General features: G+C 45.8%; 1 protein-coding gene across 1 annotated transcript in view; it reads left to right on the top strand.

The window, feature by feature from the left end:
• Nucleotides 1-17,124, top strand: part of SLIT1 (slit guidance ligand 1) — a 142,781-nt gene that overhangs the window by 120,411 nt on the left and 5,246 nt on the right. The window contains exons 21-31 of the mRNA XM_066622673.1: nucleotides 609-741; nucleotides 2,212-2,280; nucleotides 4,023-4,094; nucleotides 6,678-6,749; nucleotides 7,298-7,369; nucleotides 10,801-10,964; nucleotides 11,929-12,053; nucleotides 13,329-13,426; nucleotides 15,066-15,205; nucleotides 16,527-16,620; nucleotides 16,857-16,994. Of these exons, the coding sequence (XP_066478770.1) occupies nucleotides 609-741; nucleotides 2,212-2,280; nucleotides 4,023-4,094; nucleotides 6,678-6,749; nucleotides 7,298-7,369; nucleotides 10,801-10,964; nucleotides 11,929-12,053; nucleotides 13,329-13,426; nucleotides 15,066-15,205; nucleotides 16,527-16,620; nucleotides 16,857-16,994 (1,177 nt within the window). The remainder of the gene's footprint in view (nucleotides 1-608; nucleotides 742-2,211; nucleotides 2,281-4,022; nucleotides 4,095-6,677; nucleotides 6,750-7,297; nucleotides 7,370-10,800; nucleotides 10,965-11,928; nucleotides 12,054-13,328; nucleotides 13,427-15,065; nucleotides 15,206-16,526; nucleotides 16,621-16,856; nucleotides 16,995-17,124) is intronic.

The following is a 17,124-nucleotide window of genomic DNA, read 5'->3' as shown; positions in this document are numbered from 1 at the left end:
GCCAGCTCATTTCAAGTGTTGTCGTTTTGTTTGTTTTTTAAAGTTGATTAATTGGTTAAAAGCAAGGCAATTTAATCAGATATTTAACCACTCAGCCTAAATAAATGTGGTATCTTGATGCAGCAGCTATTCTGTTTAACACAGTCTCACTTTACTAAATAGATGTATCATTTACTATTTGGCACATCATCTTAAACTATTGGCCCTGATCCAAATAGCAGTTTCTGATATGGCATGTATATGGGGGTTGGGTGCCGACAGTGTCTGCTGTTCAGAAAAATAACTTAATGGCCTCACCTCTCTTTCTGTGTGTTTCTCTGGATTGAGGTCCTTGTGTAAATCAACAGGAGAACATAGATGTCAAAGGGACCTTTTATACCCTTTCTAATTAAAATTCCAATTTTTATTGCCAATGAATTAATCGCTCTAATATTTTTGGCTCTGCTGATGCCTCTAACCCCCAGAGATGCCAAGCACTTTATATAGTGATCAGAGTATGCCAAGTTCCAGATTTCCCTGGAGGGAGATATAGGATGATAACTACTGTGGGATTTTTCATATTCCATCCGTCTCCTTCTACTGTGAAGCCTTGGTTTGTCCTTTGGCAGGTCAGGAGGAGACAAGCTGTTTCCCACGCCCCCAGTGCCCCCAGGAGTGCACTTGCCTAGACACTGTTGTTCGCTGCAGCAACAAGCATCTGAAATCTCTACCCAAAGGGATCCCCAAGAATGTCACAGAGCTGTAAGTATTGCTGACTAGACCCTTGTGCTGATGTTGAAGCAGAGAAGGTGTATTATGGGGTGTAGTACTTGGGTGTCCCAGGTGCCCTGAGGTCTTCAGAAATCTTTCTGGTAACTGGTAATGGCTCTGAGAGAATTCAGCTGTGGCTTGGGTTTAAGGATGGCCTCAGAGGGGCTTGAGTTCAGGCGGAAGGGAGGCTATTAGTTCTTTTCCTCCTTCTCCTCCTCCTGGAGCCACTTCACAGGGTTAACTGACTGAGGCTGCAATCCTAGCCACACATTCCTGGGAGTAAGATCCATTGACTATAATGGGATTTATCTCTGAGTAAACATGCATAGGATTGGGCTCTTAGTTCTCCTCCTTGGCAGGAGGCAATCGGGAAGAACCCTCAGCCTCCTGCTCTTGAGCTGCATCCTATATTCACTGGCATCCTTAATAACAAACTGAGCATGCTCACTTGGTCCTTTCCTGGTTTCTGTAGCCTGGATGCAGCAACAGGGTTACCATGGCGATGGGAGCTGTGCTGATCGGATCAGTACAGAGCTGTGCTAGGTGTCCCTGCACGGGTTCCATTGCTAGTGCCCAGGGAGACTGTGCCATTTTGCACCTTGTGGAGTGCTCGAGGATGGGGCATTCCAGGTTTGGGGACAACCTTGAACATGGGAACTGACACAGTGCAACCATGGATTAAGAGGCTAGGAACAGCCAAGTGAGGTGCAGACTGCTTCATTCCCTGCACTGCTTTGCTGTTCAGCCACTTTCTTGTAAATGCCATTCTGTTCCAGCTCTTGTTGTTATCTTTGTGGATGCAGGTTCAAAAACCAGGTGTTCCAAGAGTGGTGAATGTATTCTTGGGGGAAGGGGAATAAGAGTGTTCTCAGCAAGCAGAAACAACCTAAATTATCACTCTGGTACTTGATGGAGTTAATGAATCATACACCTATCAATAAAGTGACTAGGACACTGGAAGGAGGCAAGGCAGCATAAAATGCATACTTTCCCATTTATCACCTTGTGTGTGTGTGTGCACTTACACACATCTGCCAGCTCCTTCACGATATTGTAAATGCATTTGCTTTTCATCTGAGGGTGCAATCCTAACCCCTTATGTGCTTTCCAGCACTGGCATAACGGTGCCAATGGGACATGTGCTGCATCCTGCAGTTGGGTGTCACTCACAGAGGCCTCCTCAGAGTAAGGGAATGTTTGTTCCTTGTTCCTTTGCATTGCCCTTATGTCAGTGCTGGAAAGCACTGACATAAGGTTTTAAGATTGCGCCCTTGGTGTCTAAGTACAGGATCAGTCAGATAGCTAATGGCACAGCAGCAGGGACACAACACCTCATCTCTCACTGGTTATGACTCCTAAGTTTAGGGGCTTTTCTGGAAACCACTGTTGGCATTTTAGCATGTCCCTCTGGATCCTGCATCTCTCCTGTGATCTCTGATGTGTCCTTGATTGCTCTTGCAGCTACCTGGATGGCAACCAATTTACCCTAGTCCCTGGACAGCTCTCCACTTTCCGTTATCTGCAGCTGGTGTAAGTATCCAAGAAGTAAAGTGAGGTGGCCTCTTTTGCCCTCTTTAAGATCTGCAGAGGCCTTGAAGGAGATGGAAAAGTGTGGGGCATTACATTTGTTGCTTTCAAGAATTTTGGGGGGATTAGAACTGGAAGTTCCTCACCATGCATCCTGAAACATCATGGATATAATGCGTACCTGTGAAACTGTTTGGGCTAAGTTCAGGAGTAGTGCTGTTTATACCTCACTAAGTGTTGACTGGTTTCATTTTCATGTTTCAGCCAGATGAAGCCCCATGCAAAGGGTTGGTGGGGGGAGGAATATGGGAGATATTTGTGGACACAGGTGGTTATGCTGTTTCCTAAGCCCCAGGAGTGGACCTGTTGAATGCTATCATTCACAGCAGCACCAAGCACATGAAATCTCAGCCCAGGTGGTTCCCCATGGATTTGAGTAACACAGGTGCAGAAGCTAGGCTGCACTGTGCACTCAGGCACTGAACTTCCAGTCCTGCTCTCCCAAATGGGCAGTAACATGCCAAAAGGCATATTTTGTTGAAAACATGAGGGCCCCATAGAACTTTATGGCAGTGCAGAGGCTTCTAAGGAGATGAAGAGGTTAGTTGAGAGAGCTAATATGGAAGATGGGAAGTTCTTCCCACCTCATCTACACTGCACAAAGAAGACTCTGAGGGGAGGTATATGAGCTGTTCTAAGCTACATTAATTGATATTAAAAATATGGAATATACAGGTGTTCTCTGCAGCTGAGGAGAGAGTGAGAGACTTATGGAAGGGAGATTTACTATTGGGAAAACGTTTTTGAACCTCAGTCTTCTTGGTCATGGGACCAGTATCCCAAAGGAAGATGGTACTGAAACGCTCTTACAGAGAATGTTGGGCAACCTTGAACAAGGTGCAGTTAACTCTGCCCAGGAGAATGGTGAAGTGAACCCCTCTTGAAATTCCTTCTGGTCCAACAGTTCTGTGACCTGCAAATAGGCAGAAATCATCTCTATCCCCTGGGTCTTTAGATTGCTCCTGCTGAGGTCACTTTGTTCTCAGGTTTCCCTGCATATGGGGATAGCTTGGGTTTTGCTCTAATAAAACTGTGGGTCTTTGAGGAACTGAAATTCTCTTCCCCAAATGAGAAGAGAGCCCCCCCTCCTCTGACTGGCCTTCCAGATGTGACTCCAAATAATTCTACTGCAGGATAGCTTTCTCCCTGTTCCTATTGCCTCCCACCTCACAGCCTTTTCCTCCTACACATGTGATTATTCCCCAGTTTATTTCACTTGTTTGGGCTGGTGAAAAGTTGTTAAAACTTTGCCGAGCCTTGACAGCACTGATTCCAAGTTTCACCCTGTACTTGGGAAACCTGTGTCCATTTAAGAGCTTGCAAAAGCAATGACCTTCATCTGACTTTCCTTTGCCTTCAGACCATGCGCACTGCTAATTTCCTTCTCCTGAACAGTGCTGCTTTCAAGACTCTTCCAGCAACACTAGATTGATAAATGATGATTAGTGGGATTGAATGGCATACTGTCATAGTTTGAAGAGAGGATAAGGAAGCTTGGAGGTGCCCATGTATTGACTTGATGTGGAAGCTCTGGAGCAAATGTTGTGCATGAGTTGACCTAATATGCAGAAGACTGCAGAGTCTGATGTAGATGGTTTTGAAAATAAGAGGAGGGCAGAATGATGCTGGAGAAATAATACTTTTAAATGTGATGTTATTGCCTGCATGGTGCTTCTGTCTTTCAGGGATCTAAGCAACAACAAGATCAGCTCTCTCAGCAACTCATCTTTCACCAACATGAGCCAGCTTACCACCTTGTAAGTGCCTACAGTTCCTGAACAGCTGATCAAAAAGGAAGGGTATTCTACTACAGCTCTCAGGAAATGGCTGTTTTGGTTTCTGTAGAGGATACTATGAGGAAACAAAAGCATTGAAAAATTGCAAAAGGTGTACTAGTTTTTTTTACCATTTAAAACAGGGTTTTGCGCACTGCCTGAGTGCCTTTGATCCTTGGTGAAACTGTCAAGCCACACTGAACACCGCTAGAATGGTGGTAGATGCTGGTTCCAATACCAAAACTGGAGTTTGGGGATTTTCTCACTATAGGGCTGAGGTATTCAATCTGTGCGTCCCGCCTCCCTAGTGAGGCGTGGCTTGCCTCCAAGGGCGTCGCCAGGCATCTCTGGGAGAGAGGTGGCGGGCAGCTGCTCTGCTGCAGTGCTGCCTCCTGACTTGCTGCTTTTCTGCAGCTGTGAACGAGGTGGGTGGGGCAGCGTGAGGCTGGGAGGGCGTGTGAAACATGGGGGGAGGTGGGAGAGAAGGCTGGCTGGGCAGGCAGAGGTGGTGCATCTCATCATGGAGCTCTCTCCATGTGCAGCCTTGCCCCAAGGACTACATTTCCCAGTGTACCCCTCTCACTGGGCATCCTGGGATTGGTCAAGGCTGCTTGGGAAGGAAGGAACCAGCCTGCTCCTAGTGGGGGGTTTGTCCAAATGCCCCAGCCTGCATCCCTCCGTCTTGCCTGGGGGGAACAGGGGTGGCATCTGCCTGTTGTGTGTATGTATGTGAGCAGCCCCTATCTACTTTGGGGTGAGTTGTAATCCTTCTGGGTGTGGCTGCAATCCTTTCCACATTTTCCTGGGAGTAAGCCCCATTGACTCAAATGGGACTTACTTCTGAGCAGATCTACATAGGCTTGGGGTCTGTGTCAGCTTAACCCAGGATCCTCACCTTTCTCTTTTTCCTCCCCCTTCAAAAAAGGAAAAAAGCCACTCTTGATGGCTTTGTCTCCAAAAATTGATTAAAAATAAAAATCCCCATTCCTATCTAGCCATTCCCCTTTTTCCTCCTGCCTCCTTTTGGGGGTGGGGTACTCTGTTGGCTACTATTGTAAGACAAAAGGGACAATCCTAGCTAGGTTTTCTCAGAAGTAAGTCCTATTTTGTTCAATGGGGCTTACTGTCAGGTAAGTGTGGTTAGGATTGCAGCCTCAGAGTGCTGGCAGCCTTGTTTCTAGTGTATAATTATAACACCTTCATCCCCATTTTGGGGATAACTAAGGTGAGGTGTTGTAATGCTGTAAGTACCCCTGCTAATTGGGTAAGAGGCACTTTTTCAATTGGGTGCTCCTTTTTTAGCAGGGGGAGAGTAACTGGCCCACCTCACCCCAGCACTGTCTGTTCTAGTGGCTGTCTGCTGGTATTCATTTGCATCTTTTAGATTGTGAGCCCTTTTGGGACAGGGAGCCATTTGGTTATTTGATTTTTCTCTGTAAACCGCTTTGCGAACTTTTAGGTGAAAAGCGGTATATAAATACTGTTAATAATAAATAATAATGGGGAGCCGTGGCCAATGGCTACAAGGATCAGGGGAGGCGCAAGCCGGAAAAGTTTGAGAACCACTGCTATAGGTGTTTGGTTTCTATTGGCTTTCCAAACTTTAATGTTTAGTCAGAAGTTCTAAAAACAATTTTTTTAAAGATTCAATGAATCAGTATGATTAGCTTATTTACAGCGCAATCCTAACCTGTGCTGGTACAGCCAGGCCGCATGGCCTACACTGTATCCAATGCAGGTTAGGAGCAGGCTGGAGGTCACCTCGGGGTAAGGGGATATTTTTCCCCTTACCCCGAGTAATGTCCCAGTCTGCCGTATGGGGCTATTTTAATCTGGGCCAGCTATTTAGCTGGCACAAATCCAAGAAGTCTGGTGTAATGCCAGGCCAGCCAGGAAGGGGGTTAAGATATGGCATGCACTGCTGCCACCAATCCCACCCCCTCTTGAACCTGATCCTCCCCCCATTCCGTCCACCCTCCCCTGCCCCAAAATGCCCCTCCCCTCCTCTCAGCTGCTCACCTGCTACCCTCTCCCATCCCCCACACTGCCCAGAGCTCACTTACCTGTGCTGGCCGGCACAGGGTCCAGATCCAGCCCAACCGAGCTAGTATGGGCCTCTGTGCCGGTTCTGCAAATGTGCCTTATAGCAAATCCAAGTTAAGATTGGGCTGTAATTTGCTATTGGCAGCTTTAAATTGCAATGCTTTAATTGGTTGTCAGTCAGACTTTTAATAGAAACTTTTTAATTGGTCAGCAGCACTAGTATTTCTGGTGTTGCCCTCAGTTTTTGACTCGTGACCAGTTCTGCTGAATAAAATATGTACTTACTATAATACCAGCAATGACATAGATACAGGTGCAATCAAACCTCTAGAAAAGACTAGATTCCATTTTGTGTGAATTGCCCACATTTTGTGTGAATTGTGTGAATGAGGAATTTTGAAAGAAGAAATGCAGCTAGTGTTTGGAGAATAGGTACGAGTTACCACTTCAGAGAGCGTGTGGGATGGCTTTAAATGATAATTGATCATTCATAGTGTTCTTTCCTCTCTCTACCATCATCAGGATCCTCAGCTACAATGCGTTGCAGTGCATCCCCCCACTGGCCTTTGAGGGCCTCCGTTCACTACGGCTGCTGTAGGTACCTTATATTCCTGTCATGGTCCAACTCACAACTCTGCCCCCCTCCTCTAAAAGTCACCTGTTGGTCCACATCTCTCTAGAATTTGGCCCAATAAGTGATGGAAATGTGATGCTCTTCAAGTAGTCAACAGCCTGGCAAAGGGATCAGAGGGAGAACAGTGGAATTTTGAATGAGCGGAGGGACCCTCCATTTACCTCATATATGTTGTAGAACATAAGGACACCTGGCTTTTTGGCTAGCAGGGCTGAGCTACCAATCTTCCCCATGCCAGGACAAAGCTTTTGTTGTAAGGCAATCAGTTCCACGGCCAGTGGTCATATTAGAAAGGAAAAAGTAGAAATCCACAAGCAGTAATGAAATTCACAAACTCGATCCCTGTCTCTCTCCCCACTTTGGCCCTATTGTGTACCACTGTCCCATAGCCTTAAAAAAAAAAGTCACTCAGGTGGCCGTGACGAAAGGTAAGGTTCCCCCCTCCCAGCTCCCTGAAATTTGAGCACTGATCAGAGCATTTAGAATTGTTTTCTATGATTTTGTGCAGTTCTCTCCATGGAAATGATGTCTCTACACTTCCTGAAGGTATCTTTGTGGATGTCACTTCCCTGTCTCACTTGTGAGTACCTGTGTCAACCAGAGCACCCCTTTTTCCTGAGTGGAACTCCCAATGTGGACCCTTACCTGGAAATCTGAGGGACAGTACCTGGAGTGTTCAGGCTTGGAAAGCACAATTTGTTTTCTGTTGTTTATTTAGCTGGTCACAGGGTTGAAAACCTGAAGAGGCAGGTGTGAAATCTGTTTGCATTTTGGTGAAATGTTGCTTTGACTGCCAGGCCTGATGTCAGCACATGACCTCTGTGGGCAGATCCCATGACATGTGTGCCTTGGACCTCCCATTTTCTGGTGCTCCTCTTGGCAGCTACCAGCCACCATCTTGATTTTCCACAGTACCTCCAACACATAATCATTTGCAGGGGTGGGGAATGGTGGCACCACACTGCCTTGGAATAGCACTGTGTTGGGGGCACCATAATGGCAGCCATTGGCTGTTGAAAGCTCTGTTTCTGCACCTACCTATGGCAGCATAAAAACAGTTTTTAAAGGGGTGGAAGGATCTGCTGCTACTGCTCAGTAAGAACTACTGCTGCCACTTGACGATCCTTAGGGGCACCAGAGGGCACTTTACTGAGTGCCTCCTAAAAGCTGAAGCTGGCTCTGATACAAGAAGTGGTATGGATGGATGGATTCTGTATGCTGAGTCCAGCAGGAAGTGATCTCATTCTGTTTTGCTGCAGTGGCTCCTTTACCAAGAGGCAGCAATGTAGCTTCTAACTCTATACTGTGCAAGGCAAGGGAGTTGGTCCCCATGGAATTTCAACCACATAAAGCTTTGCTGGGACAGTATTCCTTAGTTGGGGAGGGAGCCTGTCATGAATATGTACATGTTAGGCCTAGGTTAGCATGTGGAGCCTGAACCAAACTAAGTCAGTAATGGAGAAGTGGCTAGCAGTTCCCAGCTGCAAGAATGTGAGTAAATAAACAGAACCCCTTAGAAGAATGGGTTAACACCTTAGAATGTTTAACATTCTAAGCCTACACTAACCCCTTAAATTCTACATTCTAACCCCTTAGAATGTTTAACACCTTAGTAGACGGAGAGGCACCTGATCAATCGGAATGGAATGCAGCTATGGATCCCTAGTTGGGAGGGGTAAGAACTAGGAGGGCTAGCAACCAGGCCAACTTTAAGAAGGTTCTGTCCTCAAAAGTTTCTGATTGGTCAGTGTAAATAAGTATGAAGTCACCTCAGTACTACTAGCATAAGAAATATAACAATGAGTACCCCAAGGGGTATGTGTGTTCCTTGTTGGAGAGAGTTTGGGGGTAACATCCTGCACGCTTGGAGCTCCATTGTCCAACATGGGCACCTGGCCTCATAGGTAGCCTGGAGCTAAAAGATCTACAAGAGAAGCTGGCCCAGGTGAGAGATAGGGACTAATAGAGACAGCCAGCTAGCTTTATTATTTTATTGCTGATATGTTTCCTAGATGTTTATGCCTCTAGCGTTTGCTGCCTTACTGTAACTTATGTAACCTTATGCACTTAATAAACTAAAATCTCTTTTACTAAGTTGTTTCATTGCCTGTTGGGGACAAAGGTTCAGAATCCTGCCTAGCCGCTCAGCAAGCTACCAAGTGCTCATTGAGATCTAGTAACTTGAGGACTGAAGCTTTAATTGGAGAAAGAGCTCAGTGCCTGCAAGAGATAGAGTTAAGCCTAGATGGTCTCAGTGTCCCTGGACTGAGGCACATACAGGGTGGTGGCAGTACTACTGGAAAGGGGCGCCTTGAGGGCTTTAGGGTTTGAGAACCAAGAACTCTGAGCACCCCAAACCCCCCTAAGTTTATGACAGAGCCACACTGCCTGTTTTCTTTTGCTACATTTTAGGAGAATGAAGGTGAAACCAGTCTAGATCAACAGCCTAAAGCATCCCAACAGGTTTGGCTACAAAGGAGGATGAGTGTGGGGAAAGGGCACAGGAGAGCTTTGGGGAAAGACTATGGGTTTTCTGTCAGTTGGCCAGGATCTGGTTCAGTCTCAATTTGTTTAGATCATAAATGACTTCAAATACATTAATGAACTGCATCTCTACAGGAGGCAGGAATCTTAGGAACTTCCTCAGTACATGTTCCTCACTCATTGTCTAAAACGGGGGTGTCCAAAGTTTTTGGCAGGAGGGCCACATTGTCTCTCTGACACTGTGTCCGGGGCCGGGGGGGGAGGGGGAAGAATTAATTTACATTTCAAATGTGAATAAATTTACATAAATGAATATATTAAAGATGAATTTATATGAATGAATGAAGGTCTTGCAATAGCTCAAGACCTATAAAAGGTCTTGCACAAAGCAAGGCTAGCCTTTCCTTTGCTGCCTCTGCTGCATCACAGATGTGAAACAGCAAGCAGTGGAGGAAGCCCTCATCCCACAGCTCATGTGAGAGGTCAAACAGTTGCCTTCATGCTGAGACCAGTTGCGTTAGGCCAGTGCGGGCTCCAACAAATCTCCGGAGGGCGAGAGGTTCATTGGAGACTGGGGGCTCCCTGAGGGCTGCATTGAGAGGCCTTGAGGGCCACATGTGGCCCCAAGGCCGGGGTTTGGGCACCCCTGGTCTACAACATCAACACACTGCACTACAACTGAGGCAATTCACACATTTTGCTGCAGTGCACTGTGTGGTGCAGTGGCAATCCTGGCCCCAGTATCACCCAGGGCCACGACCACAAGCTGCCACCCCCCCCACTAGCCAAGCTGCCGCCCACTGCCTCCCTCCCCGACCCTCCAAAGGCCTTGTAAAGCCCTCATAGGGCCGAAAAACATCACTTTTGGTTTCACAGAGGAAACCGGAAGTGATGTTTTTAAAGTCCTTAGAAGGTTTTCTGAGGGATAAGGAAGTCTCCCTGGTCCTCAGAATGCCTTCTAAAGGCCTAAAAACATCACTTCCAGTTTCCTCCATGAAACCAGAAGTAATGTTCTTTGGCCCTCTGAGGACTTCACAAGGTCTTTAGAGGGTTGGGGAGGCTGTGCGTTGCTTCCCTTACGCTCAAAACGCCTCTGGGGCATGGCCCTCAGAGGGAGGCCCTCAGATTGGCACACCAGCCAATTGAGTGCTGTGGGGGCACTGCAGAGGCTGGATGGTAGCACCGTGGTGCCCCCCCCCAAATCTGGCGCCTGGGGCATTTGTCTCCCTTGCCCTCCCAGGTATGCTGCAGAATGTGATACCAAGGACCAGATATCAAATGGTAAATATGCATGTGTGAATCAGCAATAAAATACCATCATGAACCAGACTAGACCAGAAGGCAACAATCCTGAAAACTAACAGTCACTTCCAGAGCCATTGTCTAGGTCTAGACAACAGTTCAATGCCAGGTGGAGAGGGCCCTATTGCAGGCTGAGATACAGCCAGAGTAGTCAGATGCAAAGGAAGAGAAGGCTCCTGTACCTCTAATAGTTATGTAGAAACTTTGGTTTTCTCTGCTGTACAGAGCCATTGGTGCCAACCCCCTGTACTGCGATTGCAACATGCGTTGGCTCTCAGGCTGGGTCAAAACTGGCTACAAGGAGCCTGGCATTGCCCGTTGTGCTGGCCCTACTGATATGGAAGGCAAACTGCTACTCACCACTCCAGCCAAGAAGTTTGAGTGCCAAGGTAAGTAATTGAGGTGATGGGGAGAGGAAGGAGGTTTCCCAGAGGTATGAGAGAAGACATATTAAAAGAAAACTTTATCCAAAAAATGGACTATTTGATTTTCTGGTCCATTTCTCATGGTCTCTCCAAGCCAAATTACAGGACTGGAGCTGTTGAACTTGGAATATAAGTCGCTTGGAAAGAGATGGAGTGTGGGGATTGCTGTGCATGTGTATGTATACATGTTGATAGAGGGGGATGGAGGACAAAGTTTGATGCTAATTGGTGGAACTACAGCATGACTTGTAAAACATTTATGCCCCACTGCTCTGGCCAACAGAATGTATTCAGTCTATAATTTGGTCTATAATGTTAAGCAGATAAGATCAGTATCAGGTTAAGAACGAGAAAGGCCATAGCTCAGTGATAGAGCACATGTTTTGCTTGTAGCCAGTCCCAAGTTTAATCCTTCACATTATCAGATCAGTTTGGTTCATATGTTAAACTCTGGAGGAAGACTTGGAGGAGAAGCACAAGAATAGTGGGCTAGAGGTTATGTTTCCTGCCTACCCCCCTTAAACTTCACACTGCAGCTAAATCCATCCTAACTGTGTTGATAGTCTCTGTGTCAGGAAGATTCAGCTGTTGATGCCTTTGTCCCCTCTGTTTGGCAGAGGAAGGAGAGAACTCCCACGTAGTACTAGAATGATCAAGCCACTTACCCACAGCAACAAGTTAACACTGTGTTAGTCAAACTGACTAGAGTAAGATGGGGAACTTCCCCAACCCTTTGTTAATACATATTCTGCACCAATATGCATCTGCCTGAAAACTGAAATATCTTCTGTTGGTAACTAGGATGTTTCTGGCAAAAACCTGGGAAGGGACTTGGACCAAGAGACACAGTTCATATATACAGATGCTTGGTAGGCCCAGCTCTTCATTGATTCCTTAACTATAACCCTCACTTCTCCCATCTGTGCAGGACCTTCTCCCTTGAGCATCCAGGCCAAGTGCAACCCCTGCATCTCCAGTCCCTGCCAAAACGGGGGCACCTGTCAGCAGGATCCTCTGAATTTCTACCTCTGTACCTGCCCTAGCAGCTATAAGGTGAGTAGGGTGCAATTAGGCGGAGAAGGAGGGACTTAGCAGGAGGGTGATAACCATTAAGGAGGGCAAAGGGCTCCCTGAGAAAGAAGAGGGAATCTTGGTCCCAACTGATCAGTTCTAGAGCTTTGTTATTCCAGAAAAAGGAAAAAACCCTGACCATTTTATTTGCATATCTTCACTGAAGTAAATGCAATCATCAAATGTACTAACATTGAAGCTGAGCTAAAATGGAATCCTAGCAGTAAAATAAATTCAAAACAGGATGGGTCAGTTTTTACATAGGTAGCAACTCTTATTGTGTTCTTGTGACTGAGGAGCAATGAAGAGGGACTGGAAAAAAGCTAAGATCATGGCATCTGGTCCCATCACCTCATGGCAAATAGGAGAATGGAAGCCATGACAGAGTTTATCTCCTTGGGCTCCAAGATCACTGCAGAAAGGAAATTGCAGCCATGAAATCAAAAGACACTTGCTTCTTGGGAGGAAAGCTATGGTAAGCCTAGACAACTTAATGAAAAGCCAAGACATCACCTTGTTGACAAACATCCATATAGTCAAAGCTATGGTTTTCCCAGTAGTCATGTATGACTGTGAGAACTGGACCATAAGGAAGGCTGAGTGCCGAAGAATAGATGCTTTCAAATTATGGTGTTGGAAAAGACTTTTGAGAGTCCCCTGGACTACAAGGAGATCACATCAGTAAGTCCTACAGGCAGTCAACCCTGACTGTTCATTGGAAGGACAGATGCTGAAGCTGAAGCTTAAATACTTTGGTCATCTCATGAGAAGGGAGGACTCTTTGGAAAAGACCTTGATTCTGGGAAAAATTAAAGGCAAAAGGAGAAGGGGACGGCAGAGGATGAGATGGTTAGATAGTGTCACAGAGGCAATGAACATGAATTTGGACACTCTGCGGAAGTTAGTGGTAGACAAGGAGGCCTGGTGTGCTGTGGTCCATGGGCTCACAAAGAGTCGGAAATGACTTAGGGCTCAATTCTAACCCCTTATGTCAGTGTTTTCCAGCACTGACATAAGGGTAATGCAGCTCTGAGGTAAGGGAACAAACATTCCCTTACTTTGAGGAGGCCTCTGGGAGTGACACCCAACTGCAGGATGCAGCACACGTCCCATTGGCACCGCTATGCCAGTGCTGGAAAGCACTGACAGAAGGGGTTAGGATTGCGCCCTTTATGACTGAATAACAAAGAGACCATAATTCGAAGTGAGAGCTTATACATACATTCTCTGAACTTTGACTCCCTCATTTCTTTCCAGGGCCAAAACTGTGAACTTTCTCTAGATGCTTGCTCTAGCAGCCCCTGTGAGAATGGTGGCACTTGCCTTCCCCATGAAGAGGATGGAACCAGCTTTGTGTGAGTGGCAGCTCGGGATCTCAGACAAGGGCTTTGTTGGGTGATGGGGCAGAATCTTCTGTTTGAGATGTTGTTGTGAGATGCTTTGCCAGCTCAGTGCCAATTGCAGTGAACCACCAAAAGGCTGCCCAACTTCCTATATCTCTGGGGCTTCAAATCAACCTGGCTCAGAAAGCTTTCTGATATCTTTCTTTAAGACAGATTTAAGGGTTGAAAAAGGATGGCAAGCAGTTCTTTGATGTTAGACAAACACCATTGTCCACCACCTAGTAAACAAGATCCACCACAAATGCTCTGAGCCTGAAACCTGTAGTCAGTTTTGCTCTGTAAACATTGGTTGGGCTTGGGGAGAGGAAACCCATTAACACACATGCACCCCACTGAATTAGCAATTGTTTCTGCCTCCTGGGGGCTATGGGCTTTGGCTTATTGCTGGACCTCTATGCACAAGGCTCCTCCCCACTCCACTCTTCAAAGTACAGTGTGGGTGGCTTTCTGGGAAACAGACCATAATTAGTGGCTGAAAATAAACCACAGGCAGTGAATGAGGCCCCAGCCCTGTCTGTGCACCCAAATTGCCAGGATGCTGAATGGCCTCTCATCCTGTCACCATAACAACCTAGCATCTTCAAAGCAAGCACACAGTGTCCTTTGGGGATTGACAAAAGCTGCTTCCCTGCACATGCCACACTGGAGTTTGCCTTTGGGGAAAGGCAGGCAGATGAGTTATCTAGGAAAGGGCACCAGGGCCCACAGCCCCATGGAACAATTCAGTATACTGGTGAGGGAAGGTCACCACCTCTGCTTCCGCTCTGAGCTAAATGAACTGCAGGCAATATAAATGCAAATACCAGCATATGCAATGCACACTCCACACAGTCATCTTTTCCTTCAGAGGTACCCTTTCTATTACTTCATGTGAATTTGATTAATCTGTTTACAGGTGTGTGTATAGAATTCTGTGCATATACGTGCAATATACAACCAGGCATATATACAGTACATATATGCCATCACAGTATGAAGTGCATACAACTTCAGATACAGCATAGTCATTCAACTGACTGGGGCATGCTAATATGGCCATGAATCAGGTTTTGAAAGCAGATTCTCATGCGCTGTGTCTTCTTAAGTCTGTGCCCACAGCAAAGATTCCTCTTTTTCTCTTCTTTCCCCCCACTCACCCCTGCTTTTGCTAAAGTTTGTTTTATGGTATTGCAGGTATTGTATAATAAATAACAATTTTTGTATTTTAAGTATGCTTGTTACCACAGATGCCATTATCGATAGCCTAAAACGAATGATATACATCTTTAAAATACATTTAAATAAAGAGATAAGCTTGAAACCCTTCTAAGCCTACCTATCCCAGAACTCTTATCAAAACAAGAACCCTCTTAATGCAGTAGGCCCCAATGGTTCCATCAATATCTTGCCAATTAGAGGTTAAACTGCCCTGGATGCAAGACTATACAGTGTTCAGCTATAGAGGTACTGAACCCGCTTTGAAAAAATCCTGATAACTTTTCACTCTCCACCTTTGGGCTCACAAGAGTACAATCCCTAAAGTGAATATTTCTATTGAGCAGTTTCTAAGCTCCTGGTCTGTTAAATAATACTTGTATTTCCCTTCTGGCAGGTGTTCCTGTTCAGATGAATTTGAAGGTCCAACCTGCAATTTAAAGACCAACAATTGCCAGAACAACAGCTGCAAGAACAGTGGCACATGTATTAGTGGCTCCAACAATTACACATGCTTGTGTCTTCCCTTTTACACAGGTAGGGCAGGCATGAACTCAGCTGCCCAGAGGGTTCCAACATGGTCACCAATCATTACAAAACTTGTTCGAATTCACTGTCTTTGCCATCAATGCTCATAAAATCCAATTTATAGTAAAACAAGCAATAAGCTGATTAAGGAAAGTAATGAAGGAATCTGCAACAGGGTGAGTTTGAAGAGAAGCAAAAGGAACACAAGAAAGAAAACACAGATTTTAACGTGGTATTTGGATTTTAGCACTAGAGGCAGAGTTAACTTGAGGATTGTCTTTCACAGAACTAGTTCTTACTGGAGGATCTCTCCAGGGCAAGTTTGCTCAACATTTACCTGTGAATCCCATTTTATTAGCTTACAGATAAGTTTTCCCACACTGGGAGATGTCCCAGTGCCTTTTTAAAAAAAATTAAAGTCAATGAAAATGTCCCAAGTCTGAGTCCCCTCTCCCTGCCCAATTGTGTCTTGTCCATAATATTGTCTTTCCCTCACTTTCAGGAAAAGTTCTGACTTTTCTAGGTCGCCATGAGTGTTTAATTAGGTATTTGGGAGCTAGTTAGGTGCACTGTTCCACCGAGAAGCAAAATACAGCTTCTTGGGCTGAGGAATGATACTGTATCCAAGTTAGGGCACAATACTAACCAGGTCTACTCAGAAGTTAGTCCTATTTTGTTCAATCCTAAATGTGGTTAGGATTGCAACCTTAGTTATCTTTTTTTTTATACAGTTTTCTAACCTTCCTTGCTAGAAATTTAGGCTAGAAAGTGTGTTGGACAAAGCCTTGTGAAATCTAAGAGACAGGGTAGAAAGCATAGGATGTCACACTATGTTATAGTAGGATTTCCAGTGGCCACAAGGCATGGCTTCTATAGGGTGTGTAGCTTCTTGTCTCTCCTCATAACTATTAGAATCAAAATAATCTATGCAAAATTAGCAATTTGTTTGCTGGTTTGTATGTCACAGAATTCAGCTTTTCATGAATTTTCCCATTATCCTGGGATAGAACTTTGTTTTTTCTCATGTTCAGAGTACACATAGCTCTAGTGTGAAACTTTGCTCTCCTGCAGGACAGTATCAGAAAATATTAGGGGCATGTTAGTATTTTTTTTGATGTGTAGACATTTATACCTAGCAGTTCAAAGCAGCTGAACAGTAGGCAACATGATCTTATATTTGTTGAACTTGAGAGCAAAGGTTGTCCGCCCTTCCTTCCCTCCCTCCTTCCCTCTGATTCCTTTGGTGGGGCAGGGGGAACTGGCTCACTCAAATGCAGAGTAAAGCACACCAAGTATGAACCTGCCTTCTCTCTTTCTCTTCTCCCTGCAGGTACTTACTGTGAGCAGCTAATGGATGTCTGTTCCCCAGAGCTCAGCCCTTGTCAACATGAGGCCAAATGCAGGGCCTCCCCCAATGGGCCCAAGTGAGTAACTCAGCAACTGCAGGGGGGTGGAGAGCAATGGAAAGAGCAAGATGCAAGAGAAACTCTGAATTAGACTGGGACTAGGCTAGACCTGGAATTAGACTTGACCTAAATATGACCAAGAGAGGAAAGGCATGCACACAATCATCACCTGGCTCCTACCTTGATACCTTTGGAGCAACAGTTAACCTCTCAAACCTTCAAACAGTTAACCTTCTTACTGCCTCTTCCTCCAGGTGTGAGTGCATGCCTGGCTATGTGGGGGATAACTGCAGTGTGGACTTTGATGACTGCCTAGATCACCGGTGTCAGAACGATGCCCAGTGCTTTGATGAGCCGAACGGGTACTCCTGTCTTTGCACTGGAGGCTACAGGTAGGAGCAGTGGATAGGGGCAAGACCAGAAGCACAGGCCAATTCTCTCTCTCTCTCTCTCCCCCCCCCCCCCCCCCAGTATCTTGCAGATCTTAGTGTCTGGACCTGCGCTGTACTGGAAGATTTCTAC

The sequence above is a fragment of the Tiliqua scincoides genome, chromosome 3 (genome assembly GCF_035046505.1).
Source record: "Tiliqua scincoides isolate rTilSci1 chromosome 3, rTilSci1.hap2, whole genome shotgun sequence".
NCBI lineage: Eukaryota > Metazoa > Chordata > Lepidosauria > Squamata > Scincidae > Tiliqua > Tiliqua scincoides.
The sequence above is the reverse complement of the archived record's forward strand: the minus strand, read 5'-3'. Positions and strand labels throughout refer to the sequence as shown.